General features: G+C 44.0%; 1 protein-coding gene across 12 annotated transcripts in view; it reads right to left on the bottom strand.

Annotated features, from left to right (window-relative positions):
• Positions 1-5018: 5018 nt before the first annotated feature.
• The window catches only part of mef2d (myocyte enhancer factor 2d), an 81027-nt gene continuing 62992 nt past the window's right edge, over positions 5019-23053 (bottom strand). For 4 of the 12 annotated variants that reach the window (XM_018678678.2, XM_018678682.2, XM_018678680.2 and 1 more), the window contains exons 7-13: positions 22226-22404; positions 20695-20724; positions 18159-18276; positions 17526-17703; positions 15699-15767; positions 12481-12531; positions 5019-9989 (exon numbers count right to left, since the gene is read on the bottom strand). In XM_018678678.2, the coding sequence (XP_018534194.1) occupies positions 9542-9989; positions 12481-12531; positions 15699-15767; positions 17526-17703; positions 18159-18276; positions 20695-20724; positions 22226-22404 (1073 nt within the window). In that variant the 3' untranslated portion in view covers positions 5019-9541. Of the gene's footprint in view, positions 9990-12480; positions 12532-15694; positions 15768-17525; positions 17704-18158; positions 18277-20694; positions 20725-22225; positions 22405-23053 lie in introns of those variants that run through there. The other 8 variants (XM_051075783.1, XM_018678686.2, XM_018678683.2 and 5 more) reach the window with 7 other exon arrangements.

Raw genomic sequence — 23053 nt, 5'->3', positions numbered from 1 at the left:
AGCTCCCTGGTTACCACAAAACTTGGCATAGCTGCTAATAAAGTATTGTGTTTGCGGTGACTGATCAGCACAGCTAGAATAAGCTTTTGGCAAATTACAATTGACTAGGAAAACCAGACCAGATTTTTTGACATTTGACCGTCCATCTACTTCTTTTTGAGGGGCATTTCTGATGGTTCGGATTGTTCTGATGTTTGAATTACTTACAAACTGCAACAGCAATGCATCCTCATGTCTTGGCACCATAAGTTTGTGCTACAAAAGGCATCCATTTTAATGGATTAAATAAAATTGGAGTCGAAAATGCAGCAAAAGCACAGATACTGCTGAGGACACATTGAGTATCACTACGCTCCACTGGTCAAGCCGTGACCAATGGCTTTTAACCGCTGTTTATTAACACGGGGGGAGGTGTGTTTGTACGAGTCCATTAAGAGAGACGTAAACCTCTTTTAGCTCTTTGTGGTGGTGTGTGCACATGTGCTCCGATAGCCATCTGCCATCCGTCATCCCGCCTGCATTGATTTACTCCTCATGTCATTGGTGTGAATGATGGAGGAGCTGCAGAGCTGGACTGAGAAGGAGAAGTCCACTGGGTTTTCCCACTTTAGATCCCTATTACATCAGGAAAGGCATGAATGGACATATGAGCTGAAACAGAACTGCACCAGTAAACAAATGGTGCCACTGAGCAGCAAGTCCTGCATCCTGCAGCAACAAGGAGCAGACAGATAAAACAAAAATCTAATGTCTGGAACAGAAGGCGACGAACCAGTCCCTAAAAACTGCTGATTGGAGCTATTTAGGATTTGAGTTGAGTGATATTAAACAACCAACTTATTCACCTCATCTGAAACAACAAACTGCAGTACAATGAAAACACTCGGCCGAGAGGAATAACATCGCTAACAGCCACAGGTCTGCGTCCAATAAACACAGAGTGAAACCACTGCTCTGTTGTTCCAGTTTGGCTCAATAGTTTTATTTAGATTTTGCTTTTCAGAGATGAAGTGAGAATAAGGGAGTGTAACACAACATGAACACAGTGCTTGAAGGTGAAAGTGCAATAAAAATATTTCATCCTTTGAATCAATGAATGACTGTGATCTCAAAATAATCACGTGTATCGTTTTGGCCATAATCGTGCAGCCATACTAACATCAATATAGAAATATTGTAGTGATAATGGTCCAAAAATGATGTGACAATTAATAATTTCACAATGACCTGAGCAACACCTCTTAGTACACTGAGAGAAGACGAAGTAGACTGTTGTGGTTTCATGGCCTTTCCCTTTAATATGTTTTTATGGAGACTGGTAACTTGATTGCAGCTTTGTCCTTCACCACCTCTCACACAGTTTATGTCAACACATAATGCATCAGAAAGTGTTTGGTCAGACCATTTATGAACACTGAGTTCAGTCACATTTTAAATCAGCTGAGCGCACAAAACTGTTCGATTCATCCAATGAGCAGTAAAATAAAGAGTGGTACCTTGATTATGATTTCTGGGTCCAAGCTGACGCTTTTACCAGCCTGTCGGTCTCCAAAGATGGCGTAGTCTCCGCAGGTGTTACCAGTTCTCCCGCGTGGACTCTGAGCGCTTTCTGATAAAACATGGGTTAGCTAAACAGCGGCTAAAAGCCCATTCACTTTGCTAATGAATGCTGATAAAATAACGAGTTTACATTAACACGTGAAGCTAATACACGCACGTGAACACCTGTAGGACAAGTCTCTGATGGAAATACCTCGCGGTGCTCCAGAAAATATGGATATAATAAAACAAGTGAGCTGTCGGAGCAGATTAGCTAAAACACCTTCTTTTTTCGGTTTTTTTTTTTTTTTTTTTTTGCGCAAAACTTTACGTCAACGCGCTCTCACTTCCTCCTCTCTTCCCGCACTTTCCTGAGATCAAACCCACCTCAGCTAATAAAGCAGTAATGCACAGATTCTCAAACACCACTTCCTCTTTCAGTCTCCTCACAATAAAACCAGAGTATTTCAAACTTCACACCTACATCCTTTTAAATGTACAAATTCATGAACTAATCTTTGCATCGTTTATTTATAACAATACCTTTATCTTAACATCCTTTTTATTACAATGTATAGTATTTTTTAACCTGGGTTTCCCTCTGACCACAGAGAGAAAGGAGGTGGAATTCAGATTGGTTTCACATGTTTTAAACACTGTGTTGTTTAGTGTGTGTCACTGTGACTACAGAGCTCAAGGCATCTGACTGTATTACAGTGCGATCAAATCCTAGCTATCAAGTCATCAGTCACCAGCCTGTGTTAAAATAGAGCAGAGGTTGCACTGCAGTGTGCAATCTGTTCAGGACAGCTGCAGGTCAGTTTGGGAATAGAAAATAAAGACTGTAATCCTTCATGAGAACAATATTAGCAGGGGCTGTGACCTGGATGTTTGAGTTCACCGTCATCTGTTTTAGGGCTGCTGCTGTGTCACCATTCAGACGGTCACTCGCTCTTGGAGGTCAGGGTTTTATTTGGTTTGATATGAAGATAAAAGAATCACTTGGCGCCTGCTTTGACCTTCAGAGTTATACAGGGGGGTTCAGTGAGATAAACACAGCATTACTGCATTTCTTTAACAGCTTTAATTAGACGAACCACTTTAGAAAGGATCATTTCCATTTGACAAACCTCTGCTGAGAAAAGGCAGAGAGGATCTTAGATCAAATAAGGAGATGATACCACAAATACAGGAACATGAATGCATGAAGAGATGGAAAACATGATTCTTATCAAAACCTCAAGACTGACGAGGGTTTCACACTGAAACTGTCTTGTGTATGAAAAAAGCAAAAAAGGCATCGTTTTCACCTTTTATCACTAATACAGGAGCAAGGAAAGAAGTAGTTCCACTATCACTGACTGATGTCATGTCACTAAATTGAAGTGCTACTTAACATTTAGCAGTTGCACATCATTGCATCACCTGAAACCCTCTGAGAGGTTTCCAATGGGTGTAATCTAAACCAGGAGTTCAGTCTTTATGCCAACTTCTAAAAACAGTGAATTTGATATAAATTAAACTGTGATGTTTTTTAATGAGTGACCCTGATCAGATGTAAATGTGGTGCAGGCAGAGACTTATCTTACTTCCTCTGTTAGTGTGTGTCTGCCAGCAGATGCCCACATGTAATCTAATTAGTGTGAGGAAATTAAATTACATGTTTCAGGCCACACCCATGAACACAGGAGACACAGAGGAAGACAAAGAGGAAGGTGATGAGTCACGACCACATCCCACTTCTCTGTCTGTCTGCGACCACAATAGTTATTCACACAAACTGCACCTGTGAATATTAACATATACAGAACTGAACAGAAACATGTGAACTATCTTTAGGTCTGTTCCTTACAGTAATGCTGATTCTAAGCTTTTAAAAATATTGCACAATCACACTGGAAAATAAATCAACTCTAGATATGTTTCCATGTGTTTGAGTCACAGTGAAGCAGCTTCACACCCTGAAGTGCAGAGAGATAAGATCATCCACAGGAAAATCCACAGCAGCAGGAAAAGGGGTGAGTGTTTGACAGACAATGTCTGGACTGTCTAACTGGATGTCTGACTGAGCTGTACGAGAGTGTGTGTGGTTATTATTAGCGGCCTGTTGAGCCAAGAGTGTGTGTCTGTCTGAGACGTGAGTCCGACGGCTGCTGTGGACAAACCAGCTGCCCCGACCAGCTGACAGCCTGCGGTCACCACACTCGGTTGTGGGCAGTTTGGGTGAAGATTCGCGTGAGAATCACCCAGTCCAACTTCACTTCTTTAAATTTCTTCCCTTCTTTAAAACCATAAACTGGTGTTATCACTGTGTTAAACACTTAACACTGTGTTATCTCACAGTACATAAAGCACGTTTTCTCCACACACATCCTAGCTTCATGCTTCATGCTGCATGAAGGACAACTTCACAATCTGGTCTGTGGTGAAACAACCTCACAGTGCCCACAGAAACAGCTTCAACCTGTTTCCTGTTCACTCAGTTTGTCTTTGTTGTTCAGTGTAACATAAAAATAGACTTAGACAAACTGCTGTGTGTGAATAGCTGCTCGTAATTATTTCTCCTTTTTTGTTCCTCAGGGTAATTAAAGTTGACATACACTGTTTTCCTGTGATCACAAAATAATAATTCATCCCTGACACGTACTGCAAAGCTTTGTTTACCCATTACCACAAAATAATTGTGCTTTGATTCTGAGTTTTGACACCTGATGTTGAGATGAAGGAATAATAACTTATGTTGAGGTAACAGGACAAAGTGTTTTCAAGTGATTTATCTCCAGGAAACAAACTTCTTATCATGAATAAAAATATTTTTATGTATTCAAAATGGACTTCTTAAGAACTATTTTAAAAATCCTGCACACGAGCCTTGCTATGTATGTGTGTAGGCAGGTTGTGTTTTATGCTGAATGGCTTCACTTCAACCACAAGACCCCATCTCCAGGGTTAGTTCTTTATTTATACATCCAGAAATCACAGATTTACCTCCGATGGCTTCACAGGATTCATCTTCAGACTGTCAGCTGTTTCTGTCCGCTGTGGACGAGGAGGGGAAGGTACTATAGCTGATCAATTAATCAAAATATTACAGAAATCTCAATATGGCCGAGTGCAGCATCCGAACCACAGGGGCTCCAACTCTTTGCTAGAGGTAAAACATGTCACAACAGACTGAAACAGAAGCAGAGAGACGCCCCAGCTTATAAATCGTATTGTCCAGATGTAAGGAAGCATGTTACCAACTGAGTGAATGTTTTAATGTAGATTTAGCTCTCAAAACGCCACAAATATCAAAACGATCTCAGTGAAAACAGAGAATGTACCTTTTCTGATTCTCCCTCTGGGCCCACTGGCAGCTTCAGACTGCAGCTCCTCACCTGCAACACACCAAATGTTAGAGTGACATCTAGTGGAGACAACACGGTACTGCTGTCACAGAGAGACACATTAACTCAATGAACGACACAGACTCGGACTTCTCTGTAGGTCAACTTGTCTATTTAATATATAAAATACGGTAAAACATACGCAAAAAGGGGAGGAGGGTAAGAGGGGACCAATGGATACTTTGGTACAATAACAAACACTTTTTTTTGTAAAAGCAGTATAGAATTTGTAATAACATATCAGTGCATACTTTATTTATGAAAATATACACAAATTGTATATCATTCTCCAAAAACAACAAAAAAATTATCTTTACAACAAAAAAGCAGACTAGCCGAACACAATATATTAGCTATAATTTATTTTAAACTTTTTTTCTTCAATTTCATTTTTTTTCTTAAATGTGTGATGTATATTTGTGTCAATATTACATTTTATTTCCTATAACATGATTCACTCTTCTCTTATTTTGAAACGCCCATGCATTGACATCATTATGTCTGGTCAGAAATAAGTTAGACGTGTCACACTGCGCCCCCCTCCCCCCTTCATGTTACCATGTGTGGACTAAGAGGTTTGTACATTGGACTCAAAAGTTGCAGCATTGAAGCGGTTTGTCGCAGTCGACTCGTTCAGCGCCTCCGTCCACAGCCACACATGTACTAACATCACTACGCTTGTGTTGTTTGTTTCATGTCATAAAAATCGTGCAACATTAGTAACACCCTTTTTGAAGAAAAAAGAAAACAAATCCCAAAAAGAGAAAACAAAATATATTTATAGAATATTTTTATATAATAAAATAAAATCAAATTCCAAATAAAACAAGATGCCTAACCTACACAAAAAAAGAAAACGCAGATTTCTATATCATCATGACAGCTACCATCAGTGAAAGCTGTGGTAATGATGATGATAATAATAATAATAATAATATCAATTCTCAGAGAACAATTAAAACAGACTGTCACCAGCACAAATTAACACTGGAAAGTGAGTGAGACTTCTAAACATCATTATACAGGAGCAAGTGTCTTTTTTTTCCGGGGGGATGCAGGTTCTTAAAACTATTTCTCAGCTCGATTGTCTTTCTGTTTTGGGCTTACAGCGACCCCTAGTGTTGTTCTAAAGAACGTATCAGTGCTTCATTAGAGCTCTCACTCTCCCACTGACAAACCAACCTCCTGCTTCAAAGGATGCCATTTTGTTTTGTTTTTGGATCAACCTATGGCTTGCGGCCTTCAACGCGGGGTTGAGTGTTTTCTTTTTTTGTTCAAAGCTCAGGGCACAACAGTCTTAACAGTCAAAGTGTTTACACTCTGGGGGATTTATGTTCACTCTGCCACACGCTCAGAGAAGCAATATTGACACTCAGACTTGTCAGAGAGTGGATGAGTGTTTGCGAGTGAGCGACAGACGGAGAGAAAGAAAATGAGAAATCAGAGATGAAGTGAGGATGATGGGGGTAGTGTGTGATGAGGCTGGGGGCTGGGGGGTTTGTGTTTACCCGCGGAAATGACCCGAAAATAATTTGACTTGTTGTCATTCCAGCGCTGACACCCGCTGTCTGGACGGAGTAAACAGAAAAGGAGTGTGTAATGAGATGTCTCTGCATGTGTGTGTGTGTGTGTGTGTGTGTGTGTGTGTGTCGTGGTGAGATTAAGCTTCCAGAAGAGGAGGAAAAAAACAAACTGGGTGAGTGAGTGACAGGGGTGAGAGGGAGGTGAGGAGGGCCTGCCCATGAGAAGGATGTGGTGGCTGGATGTGGTAAAACCCAAAGTCGACAAGTCTGCGTTGGATTTGGGAGGTAGTCATTAAAAGATCAAGACTGGTTCTGAAACCTCCGGCTTAGCGACAAACGATATCTAAACTCTGCCTCCAAAGCTTTTAACAAGCAAATGGATGAAGGCTGAGAGTGCTTTTAGGAAAAATAAATACATGAATTTGCACTCTTGACCGCTATGTTTTCAGAAATCTCCCCACTAAACCCTAAATCACCCCTTTGCCACTTTTAAAGATACAAAAATGACATCCTTCACAGTTCCTTTACCTTCATAGTCGTTTTACCTCTCCGCATATAAAACTACAGCCAACCAGTGACAGGCGGAGGAGAGATCCGTTACATTTAGACTCATGGCTTTTAAGAATAGGAAAAGGTAACAGAGGACAGGGGACATCCTTGGCTCGCTTAATCGTACTGTAAACTGTCTGTACGAGTCGTCTAGAGTTCGACTGATATGTTTGTTTTTTTTACCGAAGCTGCAAATACTCAAAGCTTTGATATGCCAGTAAATGACTTAACAATAAGTAGTGATTATATCTGTCAAATGTTTTTACATTATAAAAGGTTCATTAAATGTTCCAGTGATTTCTGTGTCATTAGTCTTTTAAAATGAAGGATGACTTGAACTTTAATGAAGTTTTGAAAACATTTGCAAAATACTTCTTTTAACAAAGGTTTTTAAATTGAACCTTTTGTTATTATATTTACTCATTTCTATTATTTTATCTTACATTTAATGTTTTTTTTCTGCTTTAATGTTTATGGTTAAACTTTAAAAAAAAAAAAAGATTAATTCAAGAAGATTTCAAACAGGCTGCTACTGTGACACAAAAAAGCACCTGTCACGCCCACAGAGGCTGTAACAGGAGCTCTGATTGGTTGATGCACAGTAATAAATTATTTAAAATTAACTACAACAAAATAACATTTGGAGCTTTAAATAAAAAGTGCAAAATTGTGTCTTCAGTTGCTGATTATTAGATTTTTTTTCTAAAGCCTTGAGGCCAGCCAGGTGTATCAGTCTAACCCTAGTGTGTGTGTACAGTATGTGTGTGTGTGTGTGTGTGTGTGTCAGGTGTGTTCAGGTGTCAGGGGGGTGGGAGGGGTTAAGGTAAGGTAAAGTGCACTCCATCAGTGACAGAGTCCTAACAATTGTTCACTCAAAACAGTCTGAGTCACCACGGCTACGTCTTCCCTTTCTGCCTCTACAGCACCCTCTCTTGGCTCGTGGACATATTACACTTTATATTACACGCATAAATAATAATAATAAAAAAGAGACCGATCCGCTGAGAATCAACCTGTTTGCTTTTTTTTCGGTTTTGTTGAGGGATATCCTGCCGATTATATGCTTCATATATACAATCCCTGTCGTCTGGTGTAGTCTCCTGCCCCAGGTGCAGAGCTGCCCTTGCTACCGCCTGAAGCTGTTTAAATATATACTTGTATATGATCTATGTTTTTAACCTTCAGAACACCTTATCCCTGTCACACAAAAGCCACAAAGGTTACAGATTGCTTATATACATGGTACCTCACGATTCTCCCCCTTTGAACATCAGCTATCGATTCAAAACGAGTCGCTTCACAAAAATAATTTCTGCCGTGTGCGGGGCAGGTGTGTTCAAGGATGAAATTGAGAATGAATATTTGCCCAAATTACTTTGTTTAAAAAAACAAAACAAAAAAACAACCAGTTGAGGTAACAAACCCGTATACACACACACACACACACACCAAACACACACACACACACATGCCATTCTCAGCATCTGCAGTTGACACGACGTGGGCTAAACTAGGAGTATCTGCGTCATGTGTCGTTGAGCTGTTGCAGCTCGTCCCTGATTCAAAGAAAAGCAGTCTTTTACCTCGGTAACAAATCATGTTCCTCGTTTTTACAGCTAGTCTGCACGGTTCTGATTAAATAAAAACCTCGGCGTCATCAGTCTTGTACAGGGGCCAAAGTGCCGGCCTGCCGACGTGGTCGCCGGCTCGGCTGGGGGAGGGAGGCGAGCTTTTTTTCTTTTAGTGTCTCCATATTCAAAACCGAAAGAATCCAAACGCTAAAGATCGACAGTCAAGACAGAAGGACAAAACTCCACGCTTTAAAAAGAGCTGAACGGCCCAGGCTCTTAGAGAAACAAGAATCTAGAGGGACAGGGATACAACCGTGGTTGGACCAACGCGTACAAAGATGTGGACTCACCTGGTGGCACCGACTCAGCACAGCGCTGTCGTGTTCGACCAGACTTACTGTGGATCAACAGACAGTAAGGACATGAGAGTGGGAGCATACCACCGAGGCTGGTGGGTCTGTCTGCTCTGCCAGAGACCGTCAGGTGAAGAGTCCGAATTCAGGGTTTTACCTGCCGCTGTGGCCTGATTAAAAACTCATTCACTTCTATTCAAACACAGCTGAATAAAGTCCATCAATGTAATTATTTTGACAAACAGTCCCTGGTTTGGTGGCTTAACCCCTCAGGGTTTTGTGTGTGTGTGTGTGTGTGTGTGTGTGTGTGACAGTACATTAGAGTTCAGATGTGTATGCACGTTGCCGTACAAGTGTGCGTCAGTGTCCACACGTGCAACATGAGAGTGTGTTAGCATGCTTGTGTTGTGTCTGTATGTATGTGAGGTCAGCGTTTCCTGTGTGGACAGTCGGTTGTGGGGTCGATGGCGGGTATAATAATGTGTGTGTGTGTGTGTGTGTGCACAGGGAGGGAGACTGGGGGCGTCGGGGCTGGTGGGGGCATGTACACAAGCCACAAGTACACATCTCCATCCTCCATCCTCCATCTGTCCATCCATCTCTCTGCGCTCATCTCTTTATGTGACCCAGGTGTCCAGTCTCATTCTCTTGACGTTGGTCCCGTCCTGCTCCTGTGGCTCAGCTGACGAGGGCCGCAGGAGGACCATGGTGGGCTGCTGGGCCCCGGCACCAGCCTGGTGGTGGAAGTCCGGACCCCCGGCTCGACCCTGGGTGCCGTCATCCCGGTCGCTGCCCTCGTACGAGCTGCCGTTGCTACTGAGGCTGTCGACGGGCGAGCGGCCCTGACCTCCCGCTTCCAGGCGCAGGGTGCCAGGATAGGCCACCGACACCAGACCTTGTCCCTGGACTTGTCCCTGGCCTCCTCCGCCTCCACCTGCCCCGGCACCGCTGGTGGAGCTGGGAGTGCTGCGGTCGCGGTTTGGTGAGACGGGTTCGGACTTGATGTTGATGTTGGGGTTTGTGTTGACTGTCAGCGCGGCGCCCTGAGGTATGTGGCTCACCGGCCTGGAGACAGAGAAAGAAAGAAGAGGACAGACAGAGACTAAGTTAGAGACATAGTTACACCACCACCTGTATTTTCCTCGAATGTTACATGAGAGCAGACCTTCATTAGACAACAGCTCGCAGGGATAGAAACAAAGAGTTCAGCCAAAACTTCAGGGGATGGTCGACAACAAATGAATCAACAGAAACTTTCTCTATGATGAGCTCGCCGTTTAAGACCAGAGACATCCAGCCAGTGCTATAAACCAGGCAAACGTAGGCTTGGGTGGCCCTCAGCACATGGAGCACAAGGACACACAAAACAAACAGGACTACATTTTAGGTCACATAAAAGCACAGTCCATAAGCCATGCAGCCAAAACACCGTTGCATTTTCTATTCGGTTCATTCACATTGCACAGTCACAAGCAAATCAGGAGCTCGTAAAGTCGGTCGCTCGGGTAACGTTCAAGCCGCCAGGTGAGAGGGTTTTCAGGCAGTCCTTATGAAGAGCTCGCCTCTCTCTGCTGTGGGTTACCTTCTCTGATATTTACGCCACAGCAGATGTAGAAACAGATGAGTGTGAGCGTCAGTACGTTTCTGTTTCTGTCTGCTCCCTCTGCCCGGAGGAACCTTTGTCATTCTTTAACATGGTTGGATCAGATCACGTCTCAGTGGAGACAAACTGCATCACAGATTTACTGGAAGAGGGTCACAACTTTAACTCAGAGACTCAAATGAACCTAAGGCTGTGATTTCTTGGTGCTTAAACCAAGATCCTGACCTAATCATTAAACTGAGTTAGTGACTCCTCTGATTTCCTCTCTGACAGGAGGAGCTCATTCAGAGCTCGGTGTGGATTGATTGATGAAGTTAGCGGCCTGCGCTCCATGCACCAATCGTTGGATGCTGTTCTACACATATCTACAGATTGTTCCTGCACGTTCAGTGAGGGTCCATGTTCAGACCAAAAACAGCAGAGCACCCAAAGACCACAACGGCCCGTGTTTCTGTCAGCGTTCGCCTACAGATACCACTGAGACTGAATCTGCACTTTTATGGCACTGTGAGGAACTCTGAGCTATCACAGCAGAAAAACATCTTCTCCTCAGACTCAACGTGATTTCTGTGCACACGCCCTGAGATGCTCGGGACAAGAATCATGTGCCAGAGAGCTTACATCTGTGTCAGTACTTCTACCTGCCACAGCTCTTTGATCAGTCCCTCCACCCTCACACTCCTCCTCCTCCTCCGCTGGCTGGAGGCTGAGTCGAACCTGTCACTGAGCCAGACACCGGCTGTTGACGCTGCACTGTGGCTCGCTCCTTTGACGACGTCGTCAGGATTTTTCAGATTGTGCTCCTTCCCTCTCTCTCTCTCTCTTTTCCCCAGCCCGACACGGTCGATCTGAATTTGAAGCCCCCAATTACTGCGTTTCGCCCCTCGGGTGTGTTCTAATATGTCATATCATGAGCCATCTGCAGCACTGTATCTCTAATATTCCCTCAATTACTGGCAGACTGAGAGGGGAATTTAAGATAGCACTCCTTCAGGCGATCTGGGTCTGCGGCACTCAGTGTGCTCACTGTCCTCCTCCTCCTGTCACACACACACACACACACACTCTTAAACTCATGTACTCTTGCTGTCTGACATACAAATGCTCCTTCCCCCCTCTACTGCAGCTCACACACACACATTTAGAAATCCCCTGGCGGCGGCGAGGCTCACTCCGTCTCCCACCGTACCCACTTCATTATACCTGCACGTCGTGGCTCGGGCCGGTGCAGGTAGATGGATGGCAGTGCCACAGGGGTGCCGTTGCTACGGCGAGTGAAAATGGCTGAGTCAGCGGGCCGGTGACAGTGATGAAGGCGAGAGCGGCAGACTACCCCCGAGTGCTAACAACACAGCGAGCGCAGCCAGAAGCAGACACTTGGTTACAGTGTGGTGCGGTGAGATACAGCCACGTTTCCCAAAATGCTCTGCTTCTCTGAGGAACAGCAAACTGCAAAGGAACATTCACTGAAGCATCAGTGGCTGCATCGTGGGAAATGTAGGCCATTATTTTGACTTCATCTGTTTCTTATTAATCTCCCAAAGACTCCATTAACAAAAAGAGTGATTTTACAGGAGCTGCTGGAACATCTCTGCCTCTATCAGTTAGTTAGTTTCTGTTGTTGTGACTTTCAGTGATTGGAGAAGTATTCAGATCCTTTAAGGAAGTAAAAGTACCACACAATGAGCACCACAAGGTGACAGAAACACAGGATGAAGTCCATAACTTGTTTTAATATTGCGTTATATGTAGGTGTCATTTAACCTTTAAACTGCCACTTTTCTCATTAGAAATGTAGTTTGATACATCTTGAATAATTCATGTGAATCTGTCTTTTCTTCATGGTGCAGTAGATTTACAGTTAGAGGCTGAGCTGAGGTTCCTCTGTGCAGCAGATATTTTGGGAAAGCAGCGTGCTGTATCTGTGTGACTGAGGTGTAGAAAGTACAGTACCAGCAGAGGCCCTCCTCCCTGCCAAAGAGCAAGTTGGACTGAGAGGCCAAGCTGTGGAGGGAGGTGGAAAAAGAGACAAGCAAGTTTAAAAAGCTAAAACAGCAGGGAGACAGTGCGGCGGAGGCCAGTCAAACAGCTGTTGTTAGAGAGCTGGGTACGGCAGGAAGCGTTAAAGCCTGTGCTGACACAAATTTGATAGCTGTCCACACGCAACGCATATTTACAGTCAGCACCAATAAACCTGAACTCTTTGTCTCTGGCTCTAAAACTAGATCAGGGTGGTGGGGACTCTCAGTGCAGGGCTCTCAGTCATTAAAGGAATATACTGAAAATTCTATTAGACTCATTAGACTCATCGTCATTAGATCATCATGGTTTGACCTGCTAATACTCCTCTGTGACTGCGATTTAGTTTTTCCTTTAATGCCTGTTTTTTATTTGAGAATTTACAGGAGCTGTTTGTGAGGATCAGCCTGATAATACCTCGATACCCAGCTCTTGAAAAATACCTGTGACCATCTTATATCACTGTAATGACTTCTACACTTTGTGCTAAATCAAATTTTATCTTCCGTGTTCCTGTGCTTTCTAATCTGTCGTCTGGGAAAACACTGGTTCGTCCGGGGAGGTTTTACTGAACAGCCGCTGATAGCACGTGTGCATTGTGCCCTGCCGACAAACAGTGTGTCCTGTAAGCAATTTAGCAATGTGTGCACTGTCTGCAAGTGTTTTTTTTTTAACCACAGCTGAGAGAAAGCGAAGAGAGCGAGAGGAGAGACAGACTGAGAGAGACAAAGTGTTTTTGTGGGCAAAAAACAAGAGTAAAGTGAGGCAAGCAGTAGGAAAAACTTCAGCCTCCAATAAAACATTTTATCCATCCTGTGCGCTCCACAGTTAGATTTGTAGCTACGTAAATGGATGATGCAAATGGACAAAACAACACTGATGCCCTCCCTAAAAGTTGCTGTGTTCGTTTCCTGTTAAAGTGTCCCAAATGGAGGCCACGTCTGCTGATAACACATGGACTCAGTGAGGAAACAAACAATGACAAACAACAAGCGGCATCCGGAGAGCGCTTCTATACAAACAGACAAGTTGAAGCTGAAAGCGAGGCGCTGCAGGGAGGTGGTTTAGGGGGCAGCCGTGACATTAACATTTAGATTGAGGGAGTGAGGGAGAAGATGAGAGTCAACAGGTGTACGCCGAATTAAACTGAGCCTGACAAAAGAGCAGGAAATAAGCAGATAGACGGAAGTGGTGGCAGAAGAATGATTAAAAAGGGGAATGAGAGAGGGTAAGATGACAGAAATCATTTCCTCGTGGAGCCTGCGGCGAGGAAAAGTGTGGCCGACAGCGAAGGCGAGGCTCGCTGCCAAACCGTCAATCACCGTGTGATTGGAGGGGCTTGTTCGCTCGCCATGAGGCCACGGCGCGATGAAATCAAAAACAAACCAGAGCAGTCTGGGCTGCAGAAGTGCCCACGCCTGCCCCTGCTGTCCTAGGACGGCACGATTTTCCGTTCTGCCGAGAGAACAGTTTGGCGTGCTGGGAAAGCTTCCCACATTTCTGTGGTGCTCGCTTGTTTTCAGTGACAGAGATTCTGTCTTTCTGATCCCTCACACACAAACAAAGCAAAAGCCGCCTGGTGCTCTGGTGTCAGACCCGAGGGCCCTGAAACTCTGCCACAACCGACATCTGGGCTGCACGATAACATTTACAATCACTGTTCACTTCAGGAACGTCTTGGCTTTTTTAAAGCACAACAGACATTCAGAATGTAGTGATGTGAAGTACAGATGCAACTCATTTTTTATCTACAGATCAGAGTGACATTTGTTTTATACTGTAAATATCCAGTTTTTATTTGGGTTTGGACGGTTGGTTGGAACAAGATGCCATTTTAGACTTTAGGAACATGATGAGTATTTCTATTCATAGGTTCAATGATAAATAGATGGATCAATAATCAAAATGTAGTGGTTACTGGTGATATGACTGCACCCTGCTACTTCTCTCAGCAGAGAATCAGTGGTTGGATCGTTACACCTCACAGAGAAAGTGGTTTCAGTCGATCTGTTTGCTGAGGGATTTCAGACAATCTGGACGGCCATTTGTTAACATTTACAAGGCGAAGAAGAGTTCTGCTGTGTATCAGCTGGTGGTGAGTGGTAACTATACACTGCTTTCATAAAGATGCTCAGCCCCCCGGAGTCACAGCTGTTGTATACAATAACAAACAACCTATTATCATATTTTCATGGACAATCTTCAGATTGTCAGACAGAGAAACAAATAAGCATCTCTCTGTTGACAGCTGCCATTATTCAAGTGTCTTCTTTAAACACACTTCTGTTATTTTTTATCTTCAGTTCCTGAGCAGTTGCACAGTCTCTTAAATCAGTTTTAGACACACCAGTAGCTGTGACTGTAAAGGATCTCAGCATTAAGGGGCTTGTCAAATGTTAAATGTTTATTTCAGTTTGTATACCAGAGATCACTGCAATAAGACGGGACCCAAGAGAGTGAAGCTATTAACTGATCATCTAATACCAAACTGTATTTCATTTAATGTTATCTGAATCTAAATAAGCAGCTTTGACAGCTAAGCTACGTCTAATTTATTCTTTTTAGTCATGCTACTAAAGGCATTTCAGGCCTACATGTATCTGAGGAATTAAAGCTTATGTTTGACTGTCACCTAAGAGTGACAGCTAAATGGCTGAAGAGTAAAATTTTAATGCAGTAAGCATGTCGGTGGTGCACAGCTGCGCACTGGTTCAGCGTTTGGGACTGAAAGCAGCACCGAGAGACTCCTTTCATTCCAGAACCTAACGAGACGCTGTCACCGTCACACTGGAGCGTCTTCCTCTTTGTTGGTGACACTTCCAAAGAGCTTCAGATCTGAGCTTTAAGGTGCCATGAAAACTCTTACAACCACACGAGTAAACTGATAATCTGGAGGGGAAAAAAAGTGCTTTTTCTTCAGCGGAACTGAAAGAGAAATGAAGCACAGACAGAGCAGAGCAACAACTGGCATCACATCCAACACAAATGGAAAGACACAGTGGTTTGATATCATGTTTGTCATGTAACTGCATCTATTCTGTAATTTCTTTGGGTTATTTTGGCTCGTGACTGAGCCGGCGAGCAGCAGAATAACTTGACAGATAAAAGGCATGGCAGAGCTGCGCAGCACTAGATGCTAACATGTCATTCACCTCAGGTTAGCAGCAAAATTGGAGATGCAGTTAACCATCTCCGCATTCTGTTTCTCTGCACCCCACATGCTGTGGAGAAAAAGGGGGGAGGGAGGACAAAACAAGAGGCAGTTACAAGCTGCTCCCCCATCCACAGGTTAGCCTAGCCTAGCACAGGCAGACTGGTCACACAAAGACTTAGCACTAACAGCTAAACTGCTACGACACAAACGTGACTGACGGGACTCAGGCAAGGTTAGCTTACTTAGCTTAGCTTACTTTTAGAGATGCAATATGTTTTTTTAAATGAAAATAAAGTATGTAAAGGGACTTAAACAAAAAATAAACTCTGATAAATATGGGTTATATTATCAATTATCAGAATTCTGGCTACTTTCATATGAATTTTCACACTTGCAACGTCTAAATTAAACTCTAAATTGTTTGAATTGTAGAGAAAGCTGTTAAAAAATGTCCTAATAAATCCTGAAAATGATGAAGACATTACAGAGATACAAAGGCATAAAATCAGTGGAGGGCAGTCATCACAAACTGAAGCTCTTGTGGCCCACATTTCTAGAAAGGAAACCTCTTTTCTCAGGAATGTTTTCATGATCTCATGTGTAGTTGAACCTGTGTGCTACTGTATAATGTGTATAATGACATTAAGGGAAGCAGAACAGACTTCAGCTGCTGAACAGATAAAATATGAAGCTTCAGAAGGCTCAGCACGATGTTTAAGAGGAGAGATGAGTTGATCATGAAGTCTGAGGGACAGTAACTAAACCAGAGGCTGGACTACATGTTCATGGCTCTGCACAGACACCAGGTGTTCTCAGTTCTTCTGAACTTTTATGAACTTGAGGTAGATGAGTCTCCACAACAGCATCTCACTGTGTAACAAATGAAGTTTGACATTTTTGGAGCTGTCTGATGTTGGCAGGCACGTTGGTAATTTATCTGTGTATTTATCTATGTCTTCATAGTGTTTAAGAAAGAAGATAAAAATAGATCTGAGTCTAAATCTCATATTTATCATTCCCAAAAAAGTTCACCTTATAACAGCAATAATTATTCAAATGAAATAAAATCAATTGGCAACTATTTTGATGATTGATTAATCATTTAAGTCATTTCTCGAGCAGAAAGGCCAATGTTTCCAGGTTCTGAAATGAGAGAATTCACTGCTTTTCTTGGTCTCGTGTCACAGTAAACTGCACATTTTTGGGCTTTGGGCTGTTTCGCACACAAAACCTTGAGCTCTGTGATATTATGGGAGGAATTCTCTCCGTGAAAGTGTGGATTCCACAGTGGAACTTGTCGAGTCTAAACCTGAAAGAAGTGAAGACAGCTGAGTGGGTGGGCCACTGGTGCAGCAGCAGGAGGACATCTACATGACATGTAGGCTGGGTTTAGTTTTGCGTTCGGGTCAAAGCTAACTGATTACTAACTCACTGTTTACTAGTTGGCCAAATAAGAAGAGCAGTGAAGTAAGAACTTCAGTAAGTAAGAACAGTTTGAATTACTGTGTTTGTGTGATGACACAGCTAGCAGCCTAGCCTCTCCTCCAGTAGCTAAATAAGAGTGGGGCTCCAGTGGGAGTCAGAGCTGTGGGGGGAGTATCTAGGTCACCACAAAGATGAATCAACCTCAGCTGGGGTGATGCTACAGCTTCGCATGGGAGAGCTGCTTCCAGTGTTTTATGTGTGTGTGTTTTATAGCGGCTGTACTGAATCAGCTGACTTGCACGGTGCTTCTAATACAGTCAAAGGGGGAAAGGTCAAAGGTCAGGACACTGGCAAACCACTCTCATGTATGAGTTTGTTACAGGAAGAAAAAGGAGCTTACACCAAGTTACTGAGCGACGCCAGGCTGAACTGCTGTGGCTGTTGCTGCTGCTGCTGCTGTTGTTGCTGGGAGACTGCTGGTTGCTGTTGCTGTTGCCAGGCAGCCATGTTGCCAGGCACCAGCCCTGGTGGTGTGAACGTCTGGAGCGCTGTGAGATCTGCGCTCGTCAGCTGGTACTCTGAGATCGAGGGATGGAGGGAGAGGCACGGGGGGAGGAGGGGAGAAAGAAAGAGAGAGAGAGAGGAGGTGGAGAGGCGGGGGACAGGGTGGAGGGGTGGGGGGGTTTGTTTTACATCATACAACTTTCTGGTGCATCAATATTAATCAGAGCTAATCCATATTAATGGAGACCTTTGAAGTGGAATCATTCCAGAAGCTCTCACACAATGAACAAAGTGAATATTCATGGTGGTTTGTGGCATCACACTGCGACGTTTTCAAGTCTTTCTACACGACACTTAAGATTTTCATGACATAATGCAGATTATATCTTTCACTGGACTTGATCTTATATCTTTCCCAGTTTTTTGAATCCAGTCTCTGGATGTAGACGTTCCCTTCCTGCCCTGATGTAGACAGACAGACACAGTTTGAGCTCCTGAAACCTCCTGTCTGTCTGTCTGTCTGTCTTACCGGTGTTGTAGGCCGTCTGCATGCCGGAGAAGGGTGCGAGGAGACTGGGTGTTGCCACGGAGACCACTGGCGTGGTGAGCGGCTGTGCAACCTGGGATCCGCCTAGCCGCTGAGCATTCTGGGAAGACAGAGAGATGGACAGGGGAGGCTGAACATTGGGAGACTGGAAGCGAAAGAGGTAATTACTGCTACGGTGGTTCTAAAAATAGGGTGTGGGGGCCTTCAGGGGGCCAGAGGGTGTTCTATGGGGTCGCTAGCTATATGAAGAATAGTTGGAGTTCATGAAAATTTAATGAATAAAATGTAATGAAGTCTAAAATTCCTCACTCCTCAATCACCTGCATCTCCTCTCTGCACAGTGTGCTTCATGCTAAAACTTGTGCCGACTGGTGGTCTGGGTTTTTGGTGAGTTCTGATTCACATACTCAGTAACTGTGGAAACAATCTCGCAAAAGATGCTGAAACATCTTTGTAAGATTGTGAACCCAGCTCTTGCTTTCCTGGATCTTTGGATCCAGCCTTGTGACTCCGTGTCGTGAGAAAAACCTGGTCTGGTTCCACAACGAATCATGTCTTTTTCTCCTTATAAGGGCTGAGTGTAGGAGTTCACGGTACATGACTTCATCCATTTTCAACAGCAATAATGATAATAGTTAGCATGTGCTTTCCACTGTACAGCAGAGTGGATGCAGAAACCTTGTAATGTGACTGAGAACAATTTAATTACGCTGTTACTACTGAACTATTTCACTATAAACACAGCTTGTTCTGATTCTAGCTGAAATAAAAACAAAATCCACGATCTGTGTATAACTGTGCCCTCTGCTTTACACAGCAGTGGTGCAGCAACTCTCAACTTTCACTTAACAAATCCAACTGAGCCTTAATAACTGAAGTCTGATACATTCAACAGCTCCATCAGTTCAGTTTGTCTGTGTTGGGCAGTGGAAGATGTTTTATTCATTGTGCCACAGACAGAAGTGTTTCCGCTCCCTGTGAGAAGATCCAAGCGCCTCAGCTCTCTCTGAGGCATTCAACTTCTGTGTGACACTTTAACATCGGCGTGCAAGATGAGAAGTGTCTCGCATCTTAAGGTGGCGTTGGCACAGCAACGCTGTCGCCAGGGCCGGGTGCTATATAGTTATATAGCGTCACGGCGGAAGGTGTTATGAGAGGCATCGCTGTGCTGGGGAATCATGCTGACAGGAACACATGCATCGACAAGGCTGACAGAGGAGAGATGAGTGGGGATGAGTGTGTGTGTAAGAATGTGTTTGCATTGAAAAAGTATGTGTGTAAATGTGTGCAAAGGTATGTGAGGAATGAATACACAATGTGAGGTGTGTGTGAGGAATGGGTGTGTGTACATTTGTGCAGGGAAATATGCGTGAACACGTGTCAGCATGCATGTGAATGCGTGTCTCGTGTGTGTGTGTGAAGGACCGAAGAGGTCAGCGTGTCACACTCCAACATGTCCGTCTGTGTCCACGTTGGAGGCTTTGTGATCTTCCCTCACTCTGATCCTCGGAGCATCCACACTCAGATGAAACCAAACATGCACATGCTGAGCAGCTTTCACACACAGTGGAGAGTCAGCTGGTCGCTCCGGTTCCCTCACTGTTTCCTCTCCTGTGTTGCACAAATATAACTTCTCTCCCAAATGTAACTCTACTGCATCTTTAATATTTGTTGAGTTCTGTTGATTTGCTTTAAAAAATACTTCTGAAATGTTCTGTGTCACAAAATGCAGCAGTGTTTTGCTTCTAAAACGATATATATCTGGCAGACACTGGATGGTGGGACAGTATTTTCTGACATGAAGCCAGGTCAAGTCTTAAAGAAACAGTTGCATCCTTGGGGAATTTGCTATTTGCTTCTTGCCAAGAGTTAGATGAGAGAAACTGCTCTACACTTAACCCTGAGTTGTCCTTTCTTTTGTATGGATTGATCAAACAGTGCTCATAGATGAATTTTGGGGCCAGGCTAGCTGTTCCCACCTGTTTCCAGTCTTTATGCTAAGCTAATAGCAACAGCCAGCTGCTGGTGTAGTATCTTCATATTTACCTACAGACATGAGAATGGTATCAATCTGACTATTATATCCATCTCCTCCTCCTACAGGGTTTGAATGGACTTACTGTAAACTGCTTTGAGCAAATGTGTTGTGATGTGTCATGTGGCCGAGCAGGTCCTGCCCGTCTTATTTATTCTGTATTGTTCTGGAATAACCAGACGGACTTGAAGCTCGATCTGAGTCTCGCACTGCTCCACCTACAGGAGTCCAGCCTGTGGGGAGTCCTCCAGGAACCAGAACAACCAGGTGATCTGTCCAGTGTTTGTGAGTTGCTCTGATGCTCTGAGTTCACCGTGTGCTCTGACTTTTTAACGGCTTCACTTCGACTTGCGTCACAGCGCTGGTGCCGCTGAGTCAACCCTGATGGGATGCGTTTGCTGACGGTGTCACACTCATGCTCAGTGAGATCACACAGAGATTGACACCACATCCTGGAGGCTAAAAGTCTAGAAGTCTATTCACCTCACTCACCAACTCCAGCTCTTCCTCTGTCTGCCACGGCCGGTGGAGGAGGGGGGTGAAAAACAGAGGACGGTTACGTTTCTACAAAAACTAACTGCAGTAAAATATGAACATTATTAACAAGAACTTCATCTTAAGTCTAGCAGTAACACCTGAAGTGATACTTCTACATGAATGTTACTGAAATCCGTTGACTTTAAAGGCTCTTTAAACTCCTGCAGCCAAACTGATCGATGGCTGACTGAAGAGCAACTGGATCCAGATGTTGAATTGCACAACAGAGGAAAGAAACATTCATATCTTTATAACATTTACATATGAAATGTGTTTAATCATTCCTGAGAAGTCTGTTTGGGATTAGTCTGTGGATGTGTGTCTTCTAAGTGCCACGTTAACTTTGCTGTACACTTCATATCGACAGAGATCTGACCTTTTTTTTTTTGTTTAAAAGGTTCCTGGCTGTAGAAAGCTAAATTAACTGATGTTGCAGAAATGGAGAGGCACATTAAGAGACGCTTAGCTTTCATTCTTTAACCTGAGCCGATCATATTCTATATATGACAGTCCTTAAAGATCTTAACCTTGATAAATCAAGCCTGATACAGTGTGTACAGTTCTGTGCACAGGATTAGGCACTTAACATGATTCTTATCCATCGTGCAATACCATCAGGGAGGCGCCTGATTGGTTCCACATTCTTTCTACAGCATGACAGAGGCTCCAAACGTCTGCACGGCACTGTATATTAATGCACGAATTCAGTCCCACACATTTTATTAAACGGGCCTCATACAAGAACACTGTATTGTGTCCTTATTCTCATTCTCTTAAACTCTCAACCTGCACAAAGTTGTTGTAAATTGCTTGTTTAAACTTGATGAACGCCACCTGTTCATTAGTGGACGTGCGTTTGTGAGACTGCCTCATTAGCATGAGCAGCGGCCCCTGAATCGCTGCAGAAAGTGACCTGATGTGGCCTCCATTAGTGGGCAAGATTCATTAAAAAAATACTAATAATTCAGACACTGCTGAGCTAATATTGCAAATTTAGCCGTGTCAGACGTCGGCCCCAAAACAATTAGAGAATGTTACTACAGCTATCAGCACTGTCATCACAGACAGACTGGGACAGACGTACAGACAGAGCGGTTGCTAAAACAAAAGTGGTCATAACTGAAACAGGAATCGGTCACGGGGGATGTCACAGTCATGGGAATGTGTTCCATGATAATACACTGTCCAAGGCAACAGAGGATCTTTCCTGGGACGGTGACGCAGAAAGACCCCGAGGCAGCTATTAGAGGCTGATGATTACTGTCTCCTACTGTACAACTGCACGACTGTCGGAGGTTTCAGGCTCATTCTGGTCACGTATTTACCCCAGGTGGAGAGACACAGGCCAGGAGAAACTCTTTTATCAGACACACGATCTTTAAACCACAGATTATACTCCTGTTAAATCCTGACTCGGTCCAGTCCCCTGTGAGTTTGTTTGTCCCTGTGTGGCTGCCGTAGTCCCTGTTCTACTCACCAGCTGCATGAGGTTCTTGCCGCTCTGAGAGGTGATGACCCTCAGGTCCGGCTTGCGGCTGTTGACCATCTGAGGGCTGGGCGGAGGCGGAGACTTAGCCGGGACTACTTTCCCCATGCTGTTGCCGTTGGATACGGAGAGGAGGCCCGGGGAGGCCCTGGCACTGATGTAGCCGTTAGCTGGAGAGACACAGAGAGAGACAGAGGGAAGGAATGAGGAGGCTGTGTGCTCATGTGTTTTGATGTTTTTAGTATCTGTATCTACCTGTGAACTCTGCCTGTAATTGTCTGCCTGAGTGTGTATATTCAGCTCTTTGTGTGTGCGTGTGTGTGTGTTGTGTGCTCTCATTAGCGAGTTGGATCGCTCTGTCGCACCACATGCTCCTCATCGTCTCTGCAGCTCAAACAGTGTTTGTTGGCGGCGCTCTGATTCTCTGCAGCTCCTCAACATCAAAACCGTGTCGCGCTCTCTCCAGAACTATTTTATTTGCACTCTGTCTACGTCGTCCCTCTTCTGTTTCAGTCGTCTCAGCGCTCAGTGAAAACAAACACACACAATTGTCCCTGGACTCTTTCCATTTCACACTGCAAGAAATATCCTTGATATCAAGTCAGTTTGGACTGTTATTAACCCACTGAGTCCAGTTCTCAGAGAACATGTAGTGACATTATTTCAACATGCTTCTGATAACTCACAGTTATTGGACCTTCCTGTGCATTTGGACCTTGTAAACTACAGTTGTGACCTTTATTTCCCATCTGTGCCTGCAAGAACTGCATGTTACTGACTCGGAGTTTCTGTCCAACACATGTGCTGAAAGCTTGGCTT

Source organism: Lates calcarifer, linkage group LG15 (genome assembly GCF_001640805.2).
Source record: "Lates calcarifer isolate ASB-BC8 linkage group LG15, TLL_Latcal_v3, whole genome shotgun sequence".
Lineage (NCBI taxonomy): Eukaryota > Metazoa > Chordata > Actinopteri > Centropomidae > Lates > Lates calcarifer.
The sequence above is the reverse complement of the archived record's forward strand: the minus strand, read 5'-3'. Positions and strand labels throughout refer to the sequence as shown.